The following is a 23,318-nucleotide window of genomic DNA, read 5'->3' on the forward strand; positions in this document are numbered from 1 at the left end:
CGAATACAATTAAGTGAAAGTGAAAGTGAAAGTGAAAGTGAAACTAGACCACTCCGTGGAGATCAAAGAGAATTGTTCATGAAAAATTACATTGTATATTCACAAAAATTGGCGTAAACTGCTGGACAGTTCCTTCTTTAAATGATAAAGTCAATTATCAAATGTTTTTTCTATTTTGGACACTGCACTCGGCTGCACTCAAGTTGAAATAACTTTGTAACCTAACCTAGTATTGACAAACATGAATAATCAAATTGATAAAATATATTATTAAATTATATTATCAAATTATTAATCTGTTACCAACGGCTAACCTAAAAACGTTGTGGTTAAATAATAGATGTTTTCTTATTTAGTCAAGTAAAAATGTGCACCCGAATAAAGGCTAAATCTAAAGATCTATCATTATTTAGATGTGAGATTAATGAGAATAGTTTTAAATCTCCTAAATTTTACAGATACAACTTTTCTTAAAGATTATACAATGGCTGTATTAGGGCACCCTGAAAAAGCTGAACAAAATTTGAAATTAAACGCATTATCTTGGACTAACTGCAATTACTAATTAACTAATTGCAATTACTAATTAACTAATTGCAATCTGCTGTCTCTGTGTTAAAACAAAAACATCACATAAGCCCCACATATAGCGATACAATCTCCAATTTACGCCATGAAGACAACAAAGATAATGAAAAAGACAATCAGGATCCCAAAAACTTTGAACATAAGCCATCTGTTTGAAGAGATACTTTGGAAATATTTGAGGAGTTCCGAGTGGGCCGCATCCACGTTCGTTTGGATGTCTGTCACGTTGGTATCCAGCAGTGATATCGTCTCGCCTGCAAGAGGTCATCATTAAAAAGTCATTAATAATCATTAACAGGTGATTAACAAGTCATTAACAAGTTATAACACGTGATTAAAATACGTTATTAACACGTGATGTGATATAGCAACTTTCTTCAGCCAAAATTTTTACTGGAAAGCAGTAATGCTTTACCCATAATAGTGAAAATTCCAGTTATCTTCATTTCATTCTAGGAAAACGAAAAGTGTAGCAGATATCTCTAATTACAAATAATTACAGACGACTATAATTATTTAATTAATAGTAATTACCCTGATTAGCGATCATCTGCGAGAGTCTGCCCATCATCGAACCAAGTTCCTCTATTTTACTGTAAATCGTCTTAATGTTCCTTTCTCGTTCCTAAACGTAACACGTGTCAAGTATCACGTGTTATTTGTCACGTGTCACGTATCATGTGTCACGTGTCATGTAACACAAGTTAAGTGAGTTGTAAAGTTAAGTGAAATGTGAAATTAGATGTGTAACTAAGGTAGTTGGTACAGATAATATTATAAACATCCAGGTTGCTCGTATCGTTTAATTCAAGTTTAATTCAAGTTCAAATTAAGCTGGAACTTTGCCAAATAACTGGTTATTATCCTATGTCAGAACGTTGTGTAGTTTTAAACCTGATACTTATGTTAAAGAACAACAAGAAGACCTCATTTAAAGCTCGCACTAGTAGTTATGCTCGGGCTGTGTATTGAACAGTAGTTATGTGTTTAAATGGTTACGGAGTGGGCCACTTGATATGTGAACGATCCCTTCAAAATTAACTTATTTAATGACAGGTATTATAATTAAAACGAAACTTACAATATAAAACGGAACTACAAAGCAACAGGAAAGGTAGACTCCCTCAAGTCTTACCTAACTGTAATAATATTGAATCAATTAATTAATTAATCCAATTACCTGAAGATAAGTGTCCTGATTATCAATAAGAGATAGCTGCTGATTCTGATCCATACCACTAAAATCTAACATGGTGTCACGTGAGCTATTGCCCTGCTCTGATTGGAGCAACAGACTCTGTTCTGGGAACCCATCTCCTGGGTACGCGCTCGATATCGAACCCGAACTGCGAGGAGATATAAGAGGTGAAAATTCCAGATTATTATTATAAAATCATTGTGTTCATTTTCATTTTTTGATAAGCTGTCTTTTCTTTGACAGGATTCGATTGCTTGCAAGCTGCTTCACTTTAATGTGCATTAACTTTCAAAAATATGGGTATTTCATTTTATCAAATTGGCATATCGTGGGAATCTGTTTAATAACCAACTAACTAACCTGAATTAAATAATTTAATTTAATTAATCAGATAACTCAACAAACTAGCTAACCTGAACTGATCTCTCCTCTGTTTCTGCTCCTTTAATTAACTAATTAACCTAATTAACTAATTAACTAACTAACCTGAACTGATCTCTCCTCTGTTTCTGCTCCTTTAATTAACTAATTAACCTAATTAACTAATTAACTTACTAACCTGAACTGATCTCTCCTCTGTTTCTGTTCCTTAATGCTCTCAGTCCGACTAACCAACACCTCCTTAAAGTCCATGGTTATATGAGCCAGCTGACTCTGCAACGAAACTACAACAGAGTTAGAATGTTGAGAGACCTGTAGGTTAACTTGCACTGCACTGTTCTTAGAAAACGCTTGTAACTCACTGATCATCCTGTCCAATCCTGATAAATTATTAATTTTCAAACAATGTGTACTGAACATAAGCAATGGTCATTGTCCAGCTGTAAGGTTGGACACCCCCAAAATAACAAAACCGATACAACAATTGCAATAAAAACGGTAGAAATTTGTAAAAACAAGGGTATAAAATAAAACCCTTAAATATAATAAAAAATCAGCTTAAAATAAAATTCCCCAAATTCACCTGACAAATCCTCGTTGATAATCTCAGTAAGTTGGTTTATCTCCGTGCTCCGGTCCTCAAACAGTGACTTATTACTGACCAACATGGCTAGCTTCTCCAGCTTTTCACACGTATTAGCAATGTTACGACCAATAGTCCCTGCTACTTTATTAAACTGACTCCGAGTGGGAGGCGCTGCAACCACCGCATTGTTCTGCTTAACGTAGGCTCCAGCTATGCGCGACTGTCGCGCCTGGACAATACTGCGGTACTCTAAAGTTCTCTCTCGACACGTCATCTCACGTGTTATGACATGGTGTGGGGGAGAACTGGTGAGGGAGGGTGTTGTGGTTGCTACAGGCAACGGACCCCTGCGACGCAGTGTCGAGAACCCGTCCAACTTGCTATATACATTAACAACTACCTTAGATAGTGAGGGGTTAGACTTGAGCTTAGGACCATTTGTTTTGTAAGATTGCTTTATTTACATATGTAAACGGAGTAATTTTAGTGGACTATTAAATATTATGTGATATTAATTATTATGGTATAAAGAGCTCTTTTATGGATAAAGATTTTGGTCTAATATTTTAATTTTCTGTTTATAACTGATCATAATAGAACATTAAAAGTCTGTTATTTCTGAATGAATAAAAGAATTCTAACATAAAGAATAGTTATAAATAAATTAAATCTGATGATAGAAAGAAAAATTAATTAGAAAATACAGTTCATGCAAAAAATCAGTACTAAAAAGTAACGTAGGTATCTAATTTAACAAATAAACTATAAATTAAACAAACAAACACTTTACAAAAATCATTGTTTCTGAAGTTCGTGAAGGGACAGTTTAAACAGGAAAGTTTTTTTTACATTTTTTAGAAGAGCTTTTGAAGATCCCATAGATTGAGCCGATGAGATGGTAGTAGGAAGACATAAAAGAATCTCTTAAGATATAACTTTATAAAAGTAGCTAATGTAGACCAAAAATTGTTCAAAATAGGAAACAAAAATGTCCATTAGATTCATGCCTAAAGTTCTTCTGTATGTTGATGATCACTGGCAATATAATGGTGATCTTTGATGAAACCTGTAATTGCCTTGGCTCGAAGGAAATTCACAAAAAGGTTTTGATCATTGGAGTTTAGCTTTCTTGGTTCCGATGTTGTCCATTCCTTTGTCCAAAGACGGAATCCTAGAAAAGTTTGGTCTTCACTGTGGTGTAATTCTCGGTCAGCCATTTTGAATTTGAGATTGTAAAATGCCAGAGCAATATCTATTTTATCGGACCCGACCTTTTTTGTAGTAACAACCCAATACCAAACATTGCTTTCCTCTCCAACATTAAAGACAAACTCATTCTTATCTGATTCGTAAGCGTCGATATGTATTCCAAGGAGAATCTCATCGATAAATGTGCCGGGAAGCTTGTTTGATGCAGCGATTGTTCTCATTACGATCTCAAATTTATCCAACGGAATTCCTTTCAAAACCCGATTACCATGATTTTCATTGTACATTTCAAACTCCATTCCATTCATTGCCTCTTTTGCTTGGGTTAGATCGGTAACTATTGTCTCTGTGTCGAAACCGTCTACCAAGGCCTTGGCAACATCAACAACAGGAAAAAAACTGAAATTCCAAATTTGATCAATACCAATATCTACAAGACGTTTGACGAACGTTTTCAATTGACTCATATATCCAGTTTCCTCCTCATGATTATCAAATTGGCCTTTTTTTTGTTTTCTCGATTTAGATGCACAAACCACGATGAGGAGCAGAATAATGAGAAGGGTACGATAGCAACTAATCATTCCTTGGAGCAAATCAATGGTTAACAAAATTTCAATTAATTTTTCACATATTATATGTGAACGATCCCTAACTCGTAGCTCTGAGATAGCCTAATTGTTATGATAAGTGCTCACAAAATTACTGGCAATGAAAATACAATAAAAGAGAAGTGTAAACTCACATGTCATGAAATTGAACTTTAAGGATAATAACAATATCGATTAAAAAAAATGCAAAGATGAATAGAACGTAGAGGTGAAATTTATAAGAAACATAATATAATACAAATTGTTGGTCTTTTTCCATATTCCATCAGTGGATCTAATAAGCCTCATAATATATGGAAGCATTGAACTTTTGAAACTTTTCAACGCTATTATATAATAACACTACGTAATATCTATCAAAAAATTTGAGTATCAACTAGTAACATTCTAATTTTCCTCTGTAATTGCTATTGAAACGACAACTTTGAATAAACGAAATATTTTGTTATATATTTAATAATAGTGTTGAAAGTATTAAAACAAAAATAGTTAGAGTATCATTATAATTTTAGGCTGTTGTCGTCATCTTATATATCCTTTGAAAATAGCCTTCTTAATTACATGGGAACACGTCAAGTACTGTAAAGACTAATTATAGCACTATGAAATAGTAGCAATACCAGAATGTTATGATAATATATTTAAATACTGGTTAACAGACTAGTAATATATAATATATAGTTAATATACTTAATTAATATAATACAAATTTTTGGTCTATATAGCACTATAAAATAGTAGCAATACCAGAATGTTATAATAATAATATGTTTAAATTCAACGTCAATAACTTATCAAACTGTCTTAAAGTTATGCGTCAATCCTGTTCTCTAGTAAATGAAGCTGTCGATAATATTTCTGTGGAAGTGTCACTGGTAAGTGGTACTGGTAGTTGTGATTGTAAACTGTCTGCAACTCAATCACTAACGAAATGAAACTTGTAATAATTACTTGAAACTTGGCTGAGTGACAATAAATTAAATAGCTTACTGAACAGCTATTTGTACGAGCGTGTAAGTAGGGATTTACGACATAATTCTAATAGTAAGGTTTATTTAATTAATTTCACTAAATTAATCAATTATTTCTCAAGTGACAATAAACATGGGATAGGAAACTATTGTTCACATAAATACAAATTATCTTAAACAATTTATGTAGAAATAAACACTAAAAAGAAATCTTAGAAACTCAAATTAAAGATAAAATAATGCCCACTTAAAAACATCAATTCATACAAGAAACTATAAAGATTAAAATCAACTTAAAAAGTACTAAAATACGCCAGTCTTCATAAATGGGGAATAACCGCAACCTACGTCCTGCTTACACCGTTTCGACCCATTTTAATCATCAGTGTTCACCATCATCAGAAGACTGTGTCAGCTGTTGATAATTTGGATACTTTTTCACAAAACCAGAAACCGCCTTGAATTGTAGATATTTAGTGAAGTGCTCCTGATCCCCACTGTTAAGTTTACGTGGTTCAGATGATGTCCACCTGTTTGTCCACAGCTTTACCCCAAGAGCCCAAGAAACCGCTTAACCTCAGAATGATGACGTATTCTATCAGCAAGCTTGAAGTTAAGATTGTAGAATGCCACAGCTAAATCAATTTTGTTGTCCCCACTTTTAGCGGTAGTAGCAATACAGTACCACCCACTGGTTACGTCGCCCACATTAAACTTAAACTCGCTTTGCTGTGATTCGTTTGACTCTGTACCTTTGCCGAGAGAAATCGCCTGTAAAAAACTGGCTGGTAATCCTGTAGCACTGGCAACTAACGACATATACTCCTCGAACTCATCCTGAGCAATACCCGTGAGGATCATATTGGTTTGTTTCTCTTCAAATTTATCAAATTCTTGTCCGTGCACTGCTTCAGTAGCAGCGGTTACATCTTTGACAGTTATTTCATCTGAGTCTATAGCTGTAGATACTAGTAGTTTTGCCACATCCACAATAGGCTTTAAGTGGTGACGACTTTCGTCCATATGTGTCCACCTACCACGTCTAGAACTAGATCTAATATTTCTCTAGCTGTTCCAAAATTTTTGAGTCCGAAAAATCCGCTTTCTTCGTCTTGAATGTCTTCATTATTTTCGGAATATTCAGAATTAGAATTACATACCCACAGCAATATTAGAAGGTTGAAGAGCAGTGATAAGCCCTTCATTTTTCATTTCCAATCTGCGAAAAAATGGATTAAAAAAGTCATTTATAAGATTTATATAGATAGTAGAATATGGTTTTCTTTATTGTAAGAATTTCTTATTATGATGAAGACAATATTGAATTTTAAATTTTGGATACAGTTGTTTGAAGAAAAGTAGATACACAATTCAACATTGCACATTAATGAATATAAAATATGAATGATTTTTGATATATAATACAGGGTGGGCCAAAAGTCAGTACCCATACGTTGGCCTTTATAGCTCAGTCACTGAGTGCCCAATTTAAATACTTCTTTCTGGTATGACTTAGTACCACCACTGGTTCGAGGAATTTGTCAACTCGAAAAATATTCGCGTTCATTTTTTTCAAACGGAGGTTCATTTTCACATTTATTTGATAGTTTAGATAGTCGGATCAAGCTAAATGTTATTGAATTGTGTTTGGCCATTCGAATTACGTTTGTCCTGAAAGAATTAGAACTGTAGCTTCTCAGATGACCGAGATATGAAGCATAACGAGTTTATTCATTACGTGTGATCAGGTGATTGGTTTACCTAATCACGTGATAAGGTCCCCCGTTAACTACCCCGTTAAACATTATGGGAATTGTTAAGGGTGCCCAATTAAGGTGTCGTGTCACATAATCACCCAGTCAATTTTGTTAACGAGATACAGAAAATGCTTGATAACTTCGTCATTTCTAATCCGTTTTGCCTCATATTTTCAGATCATATATGCAACATTTGATAATCTACCGTCTCTGAAAAAAATTAGGCGTTCAGCATGTTCAGAGAAAACAATATAGGTGTTTTAATATTGAATGGGCGTGGTCTAAAATATTCGAATTTTCAAATTTTGACGACGGAATCCTCGAACCAGTAAATACAGTATGCCATCTGCAAAGCAACAGCTCTCAAATATAAAACACGGCGGAGCTATTAAGGCCAACGTATGGGTACTGACTTTTGGCCCACCCTGTATAATGGGTACAAATTTATACTTCTATAAATATAAGAAATAGTAAATGTTTTACAAAATGAAACTTATCAAAAGCATTCAAAATTTTAAACAAAGAAATAACAACTTTTAAAAAAGGAAGTCTGTCGTTAAAATTATACGAAATATATAATGTAAAAAAAGAAGTATACACAACCCCATCATCTTTCTAGTTTAAGGTATAATTATAATGTACAAAAAATAAAAACTGTATTATACATCATCATCCCACTACAGAAATAATTGTTAAATTTCTGGTTTTATGCGAAAACAATTTATAAACCACAGCCGGTTTCTTGATAATAATAAATGATGCTTTAACATTATCTAGATAAATTTAAAAATAAAATCTCCACTTACAACATCTTCGTTGATGTTAGTTACCATAGTTACCATGGTTACCATAGTTACCATAGTTGCCATAGTTACTATGACAACCAATCACATCTCATCGTGTGGACCACGTGACGCATCCTCAGCAAGATGAGGATACTCCTCAACGAAACCAGCAATGGCTTTAAGTCGCAGAAACTTGTCAAAAATCTCCTTTTCGTTCTTATATCTAAAAACTCTATCAGATAAACCGAAGTTCATGCCATATACCGCTATAGCAATATCAATAGTATCAGGACTATTCTTAACTGTAGCCACAGTGTAGTATTTCACAGTACTGTACTTTCCCACTCGACGAACAAACTCCTTTCCTTGAGTTTTACTCATTTTAGAATCTTTCCCTGCCATTATATCCAGTATAAAGGGTTCAGCAAAGCCGTGGTTGCTTGCAATCTTCCGGACATATCCATCTAACTCCTCCGCAAGCATTCCCTCTTTTAGATAATTAGCATTCTTTTCATCAAATGTTCTTCCTTTTATTCCATCGTTTATTACTTTTAAATCGGAGGGCTCCGTTGGTGGGTCAATGAGAGCTTTACTAACGTCAACTACTTCCTCTTCAGTTGAGCAGATAACTAGTAGAGATAGTACGAGCAGTGAGGAGGTACATGGACAAACCATCTGAAAAATGTTATGAATTAAATCTAGTGGAGTAATTATATTAAAGTCATTATTGTAACGGTATATTAGAACCAGACGAACCATCTGAAAGATTGAATGAGAATTATTCTATCGAGTCTGGACTATACGGAATACTATCGATATAATCATATAATTTTCATAACTTCAAAGTAAGGTATAAATAATGCAATAATTGAGGATGTGTTATAGTAAGCAGTTATACTGTAAGTGCTAACTAAACTGACCCACATGGTATGCAAAGAAGAATTAATATCCGGTGATATGATGAGCTGTAATAATTAAATTATTAATATTAACACCAATAAAGATTTCCATACAATGAAAAGTAACAAATAACAAGCTTTGATATAACCAATTCAAGCGTAAACTCCAAAGTGGCATAGGACTTAGGAGTCACAATCTTAAACATTAGACATGGAAGATGGTGAGCTATATTTGCTTTGACACGTGACAGAGAATATTTATTTCGATTCGCCAATGTTGAGAGCTGGTTGGTAAAATGATGTCGACGAAATATGGTTCACAACCTCGAACAGTATCCATTGATAAAATTCAATTTAATTCAAAACAAAAAATTTTACAAAAAATAACAAATTTCAGCCGAGGTAAAAAATTTATACAACCCCAGCATATTCTGTGATCTATCTGATAAAAGCTATAAAGATATTGTTACAAAGAATAAAAGCTTTGGTATTTAAATACCATAACTATAGTTCACAATCTCGAACAGTATTCATTAATAACATTTAGTTTAATTCAAAACAAAAAATTTTACAAAATATATAACAAATTTCAGCAGAGGTAAAAAATTTATACAACCCCAGCATCTATGATCTATCTGATAAAAGCTATTAAGATATTGTTACAAAGAATAAAAGCTATGGTATTTTTAAAATTACTCTACGACAAATCTGACAAATTGCAGCCGATATACAAGCTCTAACACTCCCCAGATGCTTAAATATCGGCTGAATAATAAATAAAACTAAAGATAAAAAGGTTTTCAGTACTACACAGTATCCCGTTTATTGCTGGAGACGATGCTTCGTGCTTTGAGAAAAGTTCAGCGGGTAGCATAACATTTTGGGCAGATAGGATTCATATCAGTTTGTTCACAAAAAATGTGGATGTGCAGTTAGAATTGCTCTTGTGTAGGCAGCAAGGTTACCAGGTTAAGGTTTTTTCTATCAATACCATGCTTTTAAATTAAATCACATTTCATCATGAGACTTATCCGGAAGGGCGAGATGAGGATACTGCTCGATGTAGCCATGAATTGCTCGTTGTTGCAAAAACTTGAAGAAAATATCTTGATCATCGGTTGTCAGTTTTCGAGGCTCGTAGGTGGTGTGATGTCTGGTTCCCCATGGGATAAATCCCAGCAAGGTTTGTTGCTCAGAATGGCGAAAGACTCTGTCCGCTATTTTGAAATTCAAGCTATAAATTGCCATTGCAAAATTGATTTTATTTTCTCCATTTTTTGCTGTAGCAACGATGCAGTATTTCACTGTGCTGTCCTTTTCAATGCCAAAAAGAAACTCTTTTCGGTTAGACTGATTTAAATTGGAACTTTTGCCTAAAGTGACTTCAAGTATGAATTTCTCAGGAAGACCATGAGCAAATGCTATAGCACGAAAATATTCATCAAATTCCTTAATCGGCATGCCCTCTTTTAAAATATTGTTGGTCTCTTCATCAAATTTGTCGAATTCAAACCCTCTGATTCTATCGTTTATTGATGTCAAATCAGTTGTTTTAACTGTCGAAGCAACAAGAGCTCTGCCCACATCAACTGCTTCGTCATAGGAGTTTAGAGAAGCCAGGAGCTTATCATAAAAATAAGTTGCCAATTTTGAAAACCAGCCAAAATCTTCTTTTTGATTGTTTGGATCTGATGTAGAGACAACCAAAGGAGAAACTGTCAGGATGAGCAATATCGAAATACATAAACGAACCATCTGAAAAATTGAACGGAAATTATTTTCTTGAGAAGAGATTCAATCTTAAGCAATTTTTAAAACATTAAGCTTTAAGTTTTTTAAATACAAAATAACAGCCAATAACTTGACAATATTTTAGGTATATAAATGGTAGAAAATAACATGTTCGTCATCTTTAAACTTCAAAGTGATATTAAATGTATTTTCAGCTGATCCAGCACAGTATGCAAATAAGAAATACAACAAATTTGAACACAATAAAAGTCGGTGATAGGATGAAATGTAAGGAAAAAATTACAATTAATCATGAGTAATAAATTATGAATAGCAACAAAGAAAATTAAGTACACATATACTAGAATTTTTCATACATTTAAACTAACTTTAAATATAGCTTTGAAATAACCAAAGCAACCGTACACAATCCAAAGTGGCTTAACAATCAGTCACAATATTTCTAGCAATAGATCTGGAACTGGAGGGATGGTCTAACTATATCACTTTTGACACGTGACTATATCACGTTTGACACGTGACCATATCACTTTTGACACGTGACCATATGAGATTTGACACGTGACTAGTCACGTGGCAGTGAAAATATAGTTCACCTCCACACCAGTATCCAGACCAATAAAAGCGTAGGACGTAGGTACCTATTATGCTAAACACATAAATTCTACAAATAATAAATTTCAGGTAAAAATGGTTACTTATAAAATAAATTACTTATTTACCTGTCTAGAGCTCTATATTATAATTTAACAAAATTCACGTGAAAATCAAAATATTATCGCCTAAAGATAAATTTCTATTTAATTTGACTAAGCTCAACATCTGCGAGCAATTACAGCTGCTCTAATCTCCTAATGGAAATTATTTGCTAGCTGGAGTATGAATGAGGCAGCAGAGATGCTGCAAGGGCGGTCGAACTATTTGATGACGTCACGTGATGTATGATGACGTCACGTGATGTATGATGACGTCACGTGGTGTGAGATGACGTCACGATGTAGGTGAAGACTCTGCCTCTAGGAATAACTTCAGCGTTTTTTGATACTCATGAGGCCAATGATCAGCGATTAGTCTATGTCCAATATGTGTTCTTTGCCACTCAAAAGGCTCCTCTTGCAATACAACAGGTCTAGCCACTGAAGGTGATTTCTCACTGTTATCATCTGATGAATCTGTGGGTGAATTTGGGGATGTTTTCTCCGAGGGAGCTTGGTGGAAATCATCATCAGCATGACCAGGGTTACCATTGCAAACCAAGCCGTTAGGTATCTGGTCTAATATTGAACATGATGGCTCATCTTCTAAGATGGTTTTATCGGACACTGTGACCTTGTCAACCCAGAGGACTTTTCCCACGTGGAAAAGGGGGCGGAATACCTGAAAATGAGAAAAACAATGAGAAAAACAATGAGAAAAACAATGAGAAAAACAATGAGAAAAAACAATGAGAAAAACAATGAGAAAGTGAACTGTGGTGTCTAATCAAAGTCATAGGACGAATAAATTAAATCTAAAATTGATTCCGATGCATCCTGTTTTCTATGCTATCTCTAAGAAAGATAATGAGATACTGCTATCTCTAACTATACTAACTTCTTCACTATTTTCTATGCTATCTCTAAGAAAGATAATGAGATACTGCTATCTCTAACTATACTAACTTCTTCACTATTTTCTATGCTATCTCTAAGAAAGATAATGAGATACTGCTATCTCTAACTATACTAACTTCTTCACTATTTTCTATGCTATCTCTAAGAAAGTCCTCCATTCCCACCATGAGTTTCTCCAAATGCTCAGTTTTCTTGTCTATAATCAGACTGCATCGTTCCCAGAATGATAGAGGTAACATCTCTATGTATTGTAACTGCGAGGTAACTAAATTAATTATGTAAATAAATAAAGTTAAATTTTAAACTGCAAATGTTACAGTAACGGTAACTGTGAGAGTGTATTATATTGTGTAAATTTATATTGTTACTAAATATTCACAAAGTTCTTTCTAGTACATAATGTCATGGCATTTTCTCTTACCATAACTCTTGTCATGTTGCATATTTTAGTACTTTAATAGTACTCATGTGCCATAATAAGTATATTGTAATTTTAAGAAAGGATTATAGATGTCAGAAGCCGTACAGTTCGCTCGTAGTATGGCCCAATACACCACCGTTAATACTAATCATGTGAAACATGAGATGGTATTCTAATTACCTAAAATCACGAACTACTTAGTAAAACCTAATTCAATAAACAATTTAACAACGATAACATGTGTGTTTACACCCAATAATGATAAAAGTATGATAATAATTATGTATAATGTAATAATAATTTCACCTGCATAACAAGACAGAACATATTTGCTAGTGAAGCTCTTGGTATAATATCCATCCCGTTAATCACTGTCACCACGTGGTCGCTCCATTTATTATCGCGTTCTGAACCTAAGTTATGAGTGTTATTAGGATTAGCAGGCACGTGGTGTGACGTCATGACACGTGGTGTGACGTCACACCACGTGGTCGCTCCATTTATTATCACGTTCTGAACCTAAGTTATGAGTGTTATTAGGATTAGCAGGCACGTGGTGTGACGTCATGGCACGTGGTGTGACGTCACACCACGTGGTCGCTCCATTTATTATCACGTTCTGAGCCTAAGTTATGAGTGTTATTAGGATTAGCAGGCACGTGGTGTGACGTCATGGCACGTGGTGTGACGTCACACCACGTGGTCGCTCCATTTATTATCACGTTCTGAACCTAAGTTATGAGTGTTATTAGGATTAGCAGGCACGTGGTGTGACGTCATGACACGTGGTGTGACGTCACACCACGTGGTCGCTCCATTTATTATCGCGTTCTGAACCTAAGTTATGAGTGTTATTAGGATTAGCAGGCACGTGGTGTGACGTCATGGCACGTGGTGTGACGTCACACCACGTGGTCGCTCCATTTATTATCACGTTCTGAACCTAAGTTATGAGTGTTATTAGGATTAGCAGGCACGTGGTGTGACGTCATGACACGTGGTGTGACGTCACACCACGTGGTCGCTTCATTTATTATCGCGTTCTGAACCTAAGTTATGAGTGTTATTAGGATTAGGATAAAATTTACACAGCAATGCGATACGAATAAAAAATAATTCAAAGAAGCTTCAATCTGCTGTACAGGACATTCAAATCAGTCAAAAACTGCATGTGTGGTGTTATGTGTGGTGTGTTATGTGTGTTATGTGTGTTATGTGTGTTATGTGTGTTATGTGTGTTATGTGTGTTATGTGTGTTATGTGTGTTATGTGTGTTATGTGTGGTATGTGTGTTATGTGTGTTATGTGTGGTGTGTTATGTGTGTTATGTGTGTTATGTGTGGTATGTGTGTTATGTGTGTTATGTGTGTTATGTGTGTTATGTGTGGTGTGTTATGTGTGTTATGTGTGTTATGTGTGGTGTGTTATGTGTGTTATGTGTGTTATGTGTGTTATGTGTGGTGTGTTATGTGTGTTATGTGTGTTATGTGTGTTATGTGTGTTATGTGTGTTATGTGTGGTGTGTTATGTGTGTTATGTGTGTTATGTGTGGTGTGTTATGTGTGTTATCTGTGTTATGTGTGTGGTGTTATGTGTGTTATGTGTGTTATAATTACTGGAAATCTGGTGGTCACAATACAAGAATCTATCGCAAAACCTGATTTTCAGTTATTACCACTGATTAATTTGCTGGAAAGATCGGTATTGATTAGAAAATGGACAATTTCTGTTGTCTCTGCCCAATGATGTGTAAACTGAACAACAACAATACCAATCAATATATGTTATATATATTATATATATATTCTGTTAGATTACAAACCGTAATAGTTGAAGACGGGCGGTGGAGCATAAGCGTAACAAGTAACCTTGCACTTTGATAGGGGGGACTCGCCCAATGTCTCTTTCTTAGATAGTATGTGTAATGTTAACAACACAGCAGTTCCTGAGAATTAACAATTTACAATATAATAATACATTTTAGATAATATACAATAATATAATACATAATATATACAATAATATAATGAATAATTAGATAATAGATATGACTGATATGTCATCACTGTTCTCACAAATATCAATAAATATTGTTATAATCCCATGATCAATGTTACAGTAGCTACAGTAGTTACATTAGTTACAGTAGTTACATTAGTTACATTAGTTACATTAGTTACATTAGTTACAGTAGTTACAGTAGTTACAGTAGTTACAGTAGTTACAGTAGTAATAGTTACAGTAGTTACAGTAGTTACAGTAGTAACAATAGTTACAGTAGTTACAGTAGTTACAATAGTTACATTAGTTACAGTAGTTACAATAGTTACATTAGTTACAGTAGTTACAATAGTTACAGTAGTTACAGTAGTTACATTAGTTACAGTAGTTACAGTAGTTACAGTAGTTACAGTATATAGACCTTCTTACCTGCGCCCAGGCTGTGTCCACAGAGCACCAGATCATATCCTGTCTGTCTGAGCATGCTCTCCAGCAGACCTTTAGTTTCGTTAAATATAGACTCCGCACCTACACTAAAGTAGTGACTAGTCACGTGTCAAACCTCATATAGTCACGTGTCAAAAGTGATATGGTCACGTGTCAAAAGTGATATGGTCACGTGTTAAATATAGACTCCGCACCTACACTAAAGGAACTGACTTAAAACAATTTCCCTCTTATTAACAGCTTACAGTGCAGAGTAAAATAAACCTTGAGAAAATTTGGCCAAAAACGAAAATAAATAACCCCATACTTCCAACAAACACAATAGTGTAATCGTGTAAATCATGTAGTTCCTTTTCAATATGACAGCTAAACATTATCTAACCTGATGCCATGGTGAGCCCACCCACCAGCAAACTCCTTACTCAGACACGCAATATCAGTAAACGCATCTGACAGAGTCAGAGTACCTCGTATCACCAGAACAACTGATCTTGTCTCGTCGTCTATACAGATGTAGTAGCCTGGCTTTAGAGGACTTTCTCCTATTAACTGTGTCTGGAGGGTAGAGAGGTTTTAAGATGGTTGTGTATATTAACTGTGTCTGGAGAGTAGAGAAGTTTTAAGATGGTTGTGTATATTAACTGTGTCTGGAGAGTAGAGAAGTTTTAAGATGGTTGTGTATATTAACTGTGTCTGGAGGGTAGAGAGGTTTTAAGATGGTTGTGTATATTAACTGTGTCTGGAGGGTAGAGAGGTTTTAAGATGGTTGTGTATATTAACTGCGTGTGGAGGGTAGAGAAGTTTTAAGATGGTTGTGTATATTAACTGTGTCTGGAGGGTAAAGAGGTTTTAAGATGGTTGTGAATATTAACTGTGTCTGGAGGGTAGGGAGGTTTTAAGATGGTTATGTATATTAACTGTGTCTGGAGGGTAGAGAGGTTTTAAGATGGTTGTGTATATTAACTGCGTGTGGAGGGTAGAGAAGTTTTAAGATGGTTGTGTATATTAACTGTGTCTGGAGGGTAAAGAGGTTTTAAGATGGTTGTGTATATTAACTGTGTCTGGAGGGTAGAGAGGTTTTAAGATGGTTGTGTATATTAACTGTGTCTGGAGGGTAAAGAGGTTTTAAGATGGTTGTGTATATTAACTGTGTCTGGAGGGTAGAGAGGTTTTAAGATGGTTGTGTATATTGTTGAAGTAAAATAAAGTAAGTAAACTCCTTGTTTACAATCATAAGCTAGAAATAAGATTTGAAAAAAAGGATTTTCTCTGGTATGATTATTTGTATTATTAAGAGGCTGATTTTATGTATATTTTTAGAAATAATTATACTTTGCAGTGGGCAATGCTGAGTGGTAGGAATGAGGGACCAAAACACTTTGGGCTAACAATGGCCTATTTACAAACCACTTCAGGCAATGGAAATAATAGTATCTATAATTGGTTACTTTGTCTGACCCTACAAAGATACAACGTTAAATATGAAGCCCCTCCCGGTTGAGTGCTAGAAAGAGTACAAATAAAGTAAATTCCTGTGGTCAACTAAATGCTTCAGAAAGTTCCCTTAACACAATTAAACTTACCACTACAATACTTTCAGGAGAAACTCCCGTCATTTGGGAGATAACATTGACGGATACTTTGTTGGTTAGTGCTCCAATACTGTAGGACTCGATGCTGTCAGAGTTGAAGAAACTTTTGAAGGAAGACTTGGCATGGCTTGGATAAAATAATACTCCTGAAACAAGGAATGGTAGAGCGGAAGGCTAGAAGGTTGCTTTCATCTTGATAATTTGATACTAAAGCAGTAGATTGTTTAGAACCAGATTATCTGATTATATATGGTTTATTGGCGGTTAGTTGGTTTGTTCTTGATGTTTTGAAACACAGTATACATCATCATTACCATAAGATGCAGCAGCAAAGTCCATGTATCTCGATAGCTTTTCAGCTAATTTTCTGTCAATAACTTTCTCAGTCACTTGGTGGAAACTGCGAGTCATGGTGAATCTGGTCAGTAGTCCTGAAAGGTGAAATTCTAAGTTAGGGAATTATCTTTACACATCGATGTAGAATAAGAAAAGGGACACCCTGTATATGTTTTAAACCGACTAGCAGGAACCCGTATAACCCTAAAATGGTGTCAAGACTCAAGAGACTAAAATACTTATTACCTATTTAATTCGCGCTTTTGACACCACTTGGGGTACCAAATTTTGGGCTCTAAAACTCCTATTTCTTGGCCAATCTTTTATTTTTTCATGCTGATTTGAAGGCCATTAAAGCATTTGACCCAGTCAAAAAAGTTTCAGTTGTATATCTTTTACGGTTTTTGCGGAAGTTCGCGTTAAAGTTGATGCCGTGGTGTCAGTAGAATGGCACGGATAAATATATATATCGTCTCGCTTTATATTATATAGTAAGATTACAACACAAATCTGTTATTTATTGAGGAAGCAATGTAACAGAGTTTTAATGTTGCCATTCATTGCAGTTCAATTGTTTAACTGCTTCTCAACATATGTCAATAATAAGGAGACAAATAAAAATTATATGTAATGTTTATAATCAGTATAGAAAATTATAATTAGTATAGAAATTTACAAAGAATTGAATATCTTAACTGAATAAGTAGGCGACCCACCAAGGTTAACAATAAGGGGATATCTGTGACCATACTTTTTGATAAGTTTAGAGTTTATTCTATGAAGGAGCACACGCACTACTGACAGGCACTCTTTGAATGGGGGAGATAATAACGTTGGGACTCTGCCAAGAATGAAATATCTTGTTGTCAGCCAGATCACTCCACATGCAACTGAAGTTGTTCTGATTAGCAAAACATCAATAAAAATATATTTTGATACTGAATGTACAGTTCTATACAAGAAGAGACCGACGTTTACTTCTACTTCAGGGAGGAAAATATGTAGCAAAAACTCTAAATTAACGTATTTAAATCTGATCATCCACATCAAACTCGAAACTTACTTGAAGACATGACAGAGCAAAATGGAGACTTTGTTTGTTTGTACACAGTGATGCTACTTAAAGCGCATAGCGCTGGAACAACTACTACCCACATGCTTTCTAACACCCATAGTGCCCTGAATTAGAATTATCTGAATTAGAATTATGTTAATGACACCAAATCGGGCAGAATGGCCAAAAGATGTGATATAATTAAAAGAGTCAAAACATTAATATGCAGTACTGAGTACATACCTGAAAAGACAGTTTATCGGTTTAGTAAGGGAAGCTCCTAAAAATGAGGACTGAGAGTGAGAAAGTTTGTATGGAAGATCACTCATTAACCAGAGAAACTTCTAGAATAAAGACTGAGAAAACTTGTACAGAAAACCACTTATTAACACAGCATTTTTCCAATATTTTATGGAAGTTTCGTCAGAAATTTCCAATTACATTCCTTGTAAAAGTATATGGTTAATCTTTGAAGCATTAAAAGGTACAACATTTGAAATCTACAAAAAAAGTCCAGATAAACAACGTTCTAACTCACTCACGAATTTCAATTAAAATCCATCTTATGGTTCCTTACGCAAGAAACAGCACTACCACTTTTCGGTCCTATTTCCCCTCTGAGATTCAAATCAAATCAAATCTAAGGGCAATGACCATTGTTCTCAATAAGTCAAATCTTACTCTCTTTCGGATAAATTTCATTGCCAGTTGTCTCACTATGTCTCTGACCAGACACAGATTTGACCAGACTTTCTGAACAACTTTTCCTATTACACCTGTTGATAATAGAACAATTGGTGTAAAGTTTTTGTGTTCAATTTCAACAATCATTGATCTTTGATGAACAAAGGCTAGCATTTAAATGTTGTTTCACTTTTGTATTTTTCTGCCTCTTATCTGGATAGTGTGCATACTCATTGGAGAAAGCTTTATTGAAGGAGCTTGCGGATACTTCTATATTTAAAATCCACATCGGCCTCTCCAATGGGTTCCATATACTACTTCCATATACTGGCACTAATACCTAACCTTGTTTTGTCCTATTGGCAGAAAGAAAAAAAAGTAGTTTAGTTGTAACATTTTGGCATCCATCAGTTTGAAAAATCTTCGCTAACACATGTTTCAAAGAATTCATGTGCAAGTTTGGTATAAATCACACTTTCCATCACGATCTATTATTATTTTAACTTAGCGAATACTTGGGGACCTCGTAGAAGCTTTTAAAGTAACATGTGGTTATACTGATTAAGGATCGGGGATGTTTAGAACTGGCAGATTCTTGTAATGGAATGTTTCTAACGAAGTTTTAGTAAGAATTGATGGAGCCACTTATGTCAGTAATAAAGAGAAACATCCTTATGTGGCAAAGAAGCGTTTTATAAATCTTTATTACACTTGGAAGTTTTTAAAAATAGGATAATGCTTTTGATTTTTTTTAATATATTTAAAAATATATTTAAAAATATATTTAAAAATATATTTAAAAATATATTTAAAAATATATTTAAAAATATATTTAAAAATATATTTAAAAATATATTTAAAAATATATTTAAAAATATATTTAAAAATATATTTAAAAATATATTTAAAAATATATTTAAAAATATATTGTATTCGATAAATAATTAATGTTGGTGGAAAATATTTATAATATATTTTTTCACATAGTGCGATGATATTTTGTAGACATGTGTGATGATTTGATGTCATAAATTTTTGTCATACGTTGTATGACCCGCCGCGCACGAGTGCGCGGCTCCCCCTGTATCGTAGAAACTCTACTACTGTAGTGAAGCGACAGTGGGGGTCACCGCGTGATACAAATAAATTTTACTTTACTTAACTTTACATTGACTAGTATTTACTCAACTTGATGCAATTTGTGGTTTGCTTCAAAAAAGTGGAACGTGCGGGAAAATGACGTGTTAAGTAAAATCAATGGACCCTCACCCAACAAGTACATGTCATGTGACTTGGTGCGTTATTTATTCCTTAATTTTTATTTTTATTTCAAAATTCAAATAAACTTTACATCAATGTATTACAGTTATATTCAATAAAAAAGACCACAATATCTCCTGTGAAGCAAAAACATAGAAAAAGAGAGCTAGAAAAATATTCATGATACTCAACACTACCAGACTCAGCTGGAGTGAGAAACAATATGTAAAAACATCAAAGTAAAATTTATTTCGGCTGAACCAAAACACGGTGGTAAGACCATAATTACATTGGTGCCGACCCTACATGAAATCATTAGTAAATAATCAAGAGAACAAATTTAAATGTATACGATACCTTCTTGCTACTACTCCACAAACTTACACGACATAAGAACAAAATAACATAATTAAATAATATTATAATAAAACAATCTTCCGCAATGACCGCACGAGAAAGACTCATCCTCAAGATCCTAATAACCCTAAAAAGTTTAGGGAAAATGGAGGTGGTGTTCTTTTGGCTGTTCGGTCTGATCTCGATGCCACTACAACCCGACTACCAGTTAGCCTAGGTGCAGAAATGCTTGCCGTTAAAATTGCTTTTCCTAACAAAGAGAGTATTGTAATCTGTACTTGTTATAGAGTAGGAACTCTTGGGTTACCTAATCATGATGTCATAGTTAGTTATATTCGCAAGCTAGTTTCCAAAAAGAATCCCCCTAAAATCTATGTTATTGGTGATTTTAATCTCCCCCATACAGACTGGCTATCTTCATCCAGTACCGTACCTATTGAGCAATCCTTCATAGATTCTTTCAGTGATCTTTCTCTCTCCCAGTTGATCACATCACCCACCCATAAAAGTGGTAATACATTAGACATTCTTCTCAGTAATTATGATAACACAATCGATAACTTGAATGTCTGTGATCCTCATTCCGTGTGCAAATCTGATCATTTTCCTGTCACTTTTTCAATTAAAAGCTCTTTTTCCCGCAAGAAAACTCCTAAACGTAAAATCTATAATTATAAGAAAGCAAACTGGGACATGATTAATCGTGAATTATGCTCGTTTAATTGGCAAGTCCTAGAATGCCTAGATCCTGATTCGTCTTGGAAGTTAGTTAAAGACTGCATTATGAATTTAGTTGATATACATATATTCCTAAAGTAACTATTAAATCAGAGTTTCAACCCCCGTGGTTCGATAGTGAACTTTTTTCTTCATGCCGTAAAAAAGATAGACTCAGAGCTAAATTTAAAATTTCTGGTTCTATTTCTGATGAGATAAAGTTTGTTACTAGCCGTAAAGATTTTAAGAGGCTTTCATCAGCCAAAATAAGAGACAATCTTTTCAATAGTGATGATCCAGCGCTTATAACTAAGAAGTTTTGGTCACATATTAAGTATAAATCTAACTCCTGCCGTATTCCTAATTGTGTTAGTTATTCTGGACAGCTTCGGTTCAAACCCAAAGCTCAAGCTGAACTTTTCAATTCTTTCTTTTATAACCAGTTTTCGGATCCTTCACTTTATGACACTGACATCTCCTATGTCAATGATGTTGATTTTGATATTGACTTCGATCATCGGGATGTTCGTAAGCTTCTTTCAAATATTAATTCAAATAAAGCCCAGGGACCAGATGGCATACACGGTAAAATTCTCAAAAATTGTTCCGTAGGTTTAGCTTACCCTCTAACATGCATTTTTCGTGGATCTTACAACAGCGGCTACATTCCACAAGAATGGAAACTTGCAAATGTTGTCCCAATATTTAAGAAAGGTAAGAAAAGTGAGGTTGAAAACTATAGACCAATATCCCTTACTTGTTTAGTCATGAAAGTTTTTGAGCGCATTGTTAAACGTAAACTGCTTTCTTTGACAAGTACCCTTCTTGATCCCAGGCAGCATGGTTTTCTAGAGCACAAGTCATGCACAACCAATATGGTTGACTTTTGTGATAGCCTGGCATTGTCTCTTAACGAAAACATGATCAATCATTGCATGTTGTGTATTTTGATTTTGCTAAGGCATTTGATTCTGTAAATCATGATATCCTTCTTCATAAGCTAAAGACCTTATATAACATTGATGGTACACTTCTCAAATTTCTTACCAATTACCTTCAAGGCCGTTACCAAAGAGTGGTTATTGGTAATGAGATGTCATCTACCCTCTCAGTTAATTCTGGTGTCCCCAGGGCTCTATTCTTGGTCCCTTACTTTTTGTATTGTTTATCAATGATATTCCTCTTGGCCTTTCGGATAATACTGATATTGTTTTGTATGCCGATGATACAAAAATCTGGCGTAAAATACATTCATCTTCTGATAATACTAATTTACAAATGGATATAGACTATCTCTCTGACTGGGCACTAAGAAACAAAATGCGATTCCATCCAGCAAAATGTAAAGTGCTTATTGTTTCAGGAAAACCATCTTTATCTCCTCCATTCGCATATAATCTTGATGGCTCTCCTCTTGTGTATGTAGAGTTAGAAAAAGATCTTGGAGTCGATGTTACTCCTAAGCTAAGTTGGAATAGTCAGTGCGACAGAATTTATACTAAGGCCTGCCAACAACTTGGTTTGGTCAGAAGAAATGGCCATATTGTCATTGATCAGAAACGTCGCCGGGCGCTTTACCTCTCCCTGGTTCGTAGCCAATTCGAAAATTGTTCCATAATCTGGCGCCCTTGTAATAAATCACTTAGTGATAAATTAGAAAGTCTCCAAAAGAGAGCTATTAAATGGATTCTGTCTGAAGAGGGCCGCAGTTATCCACCTGAGCAATATGTCAAAAAGTGCAAGCTTGTCGACATTCTCCCTTTGTCTCAAAAGTTTGACTTGAATGATCTTATTTTTTTCCACAAAGTTCTTAATTATTTAATTCCTGTATCGCTGCCTTACTATCTCTCTTTATATCAGGGCACTTCTCGACTAAGACGTTGCCACCTCGACAGTCTGTCTATTGTGTCATCAATTTTACCTAAGTTAAGTCAGAATTCACACACCACATGTACCTCAAATAGCCCACTGGCAAAATCATTTTTCTACAGAACCCATATACTGTGGAATGGACTCCCTTTACAGGTAAGACAGATTGTGTCTACTAGTCTTTTCAAAGCTGAGGTCACTAAGCATCTATGGAAATGTTTATTGGATAG

The 23,318-nt window shown here is 34.6% G+C and overlaps 2 protein-coding genes across 3 annotated transcripts; both read right to left on the reverse strand.

The window, feature by feature from the left end:
• Nucleotides 1–52: 52 nt before the first annotated feature.
• Nucleotides 53–3,154, reverse strand: LOC134823833 (syntaxin-5-like). The gene is made up of 5 exons (XM_063835430.1): nucleotides 2,751–3,154; nucleotides 2,346–2,547; nucleotides 1,769–1,934; nucleotides 1,123–1,213; nucleotides 53–842 (listed from the first exon to the last, which is right to left on the reverse strand). The coding sequence occupies exons 1-5, from the start codon at nucleotides 3,025–3,027 to the stop codon at nucleotides 667–669; spliced, it is 912 nt and encodes a 303-aa protein (XP_063691500.1). The 5' UTR covers nucleotides 3,028–3,154; the 3' UTR covers nucleotides 53–666.
• A 7,839-nt stretch (nucleotides 3,155–10,993) lies between these two features.
• On the reverse strand, nucleotides 10,994–18,648 carry LOC134824154 (uncharacterized). Of its 2 annotated transcripts, none has more exons than XM_063835894.1 (11): nucleotides 18,445–18,648; nucleotides 18,211–18,326; nucleotides 17,864–18,037; nucleotides 17,126–17,242; nucleotides 16,803–16,957; nucleotides 15,602–15,774; nucleotides 15,202–15,305; nucleotides 14,594–14,716; nucleotides 13,078–13,178; nucleotides 12,467–12,604; nucleotides 10,994–12,114 (listed from the first exon to the last, which is right to left on the reverse strand). In XM_063835894.1, exons 1-11 carry the CDS (start codon nucleotides 18,528–18,530, stop codon nucleotides 11,728–11,730), a joined length of 1,674 nt encoding a protein of 557 aa, XP_063691964.1. In that variant the 5' UTR covers nucleotides 18,531–18,648; the 3' UTR covers nucleotides 10,994–11,727. The 2 variants fall into 2 exon arrangements, with proteins under 2 accessions (XP_063691964.1, XP_063691963.1); XM_063835893.1 differs by having other exon boundaries at nucleotides 13,078–13,184.
• Between the last annotated feature and the right edge of the window lie 4,670 nt (nucleotides 18,649–23,318).

The sequence above is a fragment of the Bolinopsis microptera genome, chromosome 12, assembly GCF_026151205.1.
Source record: "Bolinopsis microptera isolate Bmic1 chromosome 12, MBARI_Bmic_1.0, whole genome shotgun sequence".
In the NCBI taxonomy this organism is placed as follows: domain Eukaryota; kingdom Metazoa; phylum Ctenophora; class Tentaculata; order Lobata; family Bolinopsidae; genus Bolinopsis; species Bolinopsis microptera.

Excerpts from the sequence above, each read along its gene's own strand:
- LOC134823833 (XM_063835430.1), bottom strand. The coding sequence starts at position 3,027 with ATGACGTGTCGAGAGAGAACTTTAGAGTACCGCAGTATTGTCCAGGCG. Across the intron at positions 1,214-1,768 it reads ATCAGGACACTTATCTTCAG|GAACGAGAAAGGAACATTAA; the intron begins GTAATTGGATTA and ends TGTTACGTTTAG. Across the intron at positions 843-1,122 it reads GCAGATGATCGCTAATCAGG|GCGAGACGATATCACTGCTG; the intron begins GTAATTACTATT and ends GACCTCTTGCAG.
- LOC134824154 (XM_063835893.1), bottom strand. The coding sequence starts at position 18,530 with ATGAGTGATCTTCCATACAAACTTTCTCACTCTCAGTCCTCATTTTTA. Across the intron at positions 18,327-18,444 it reads CCGATAAACTGTCTTTTCAG|GGCACTATGGGTGTTAGAAA; the intron begins GTATGTACTCAG and ends ATTCTAATTCAG. Across the intron at positions 12,115-12,466 it reads GCATAGAAAATAGTGAAGAA|GTATTCCGCCCCCTTTTCCA; the intron begins GTTAGTATAGTT and ends TCTCATTTTCAG.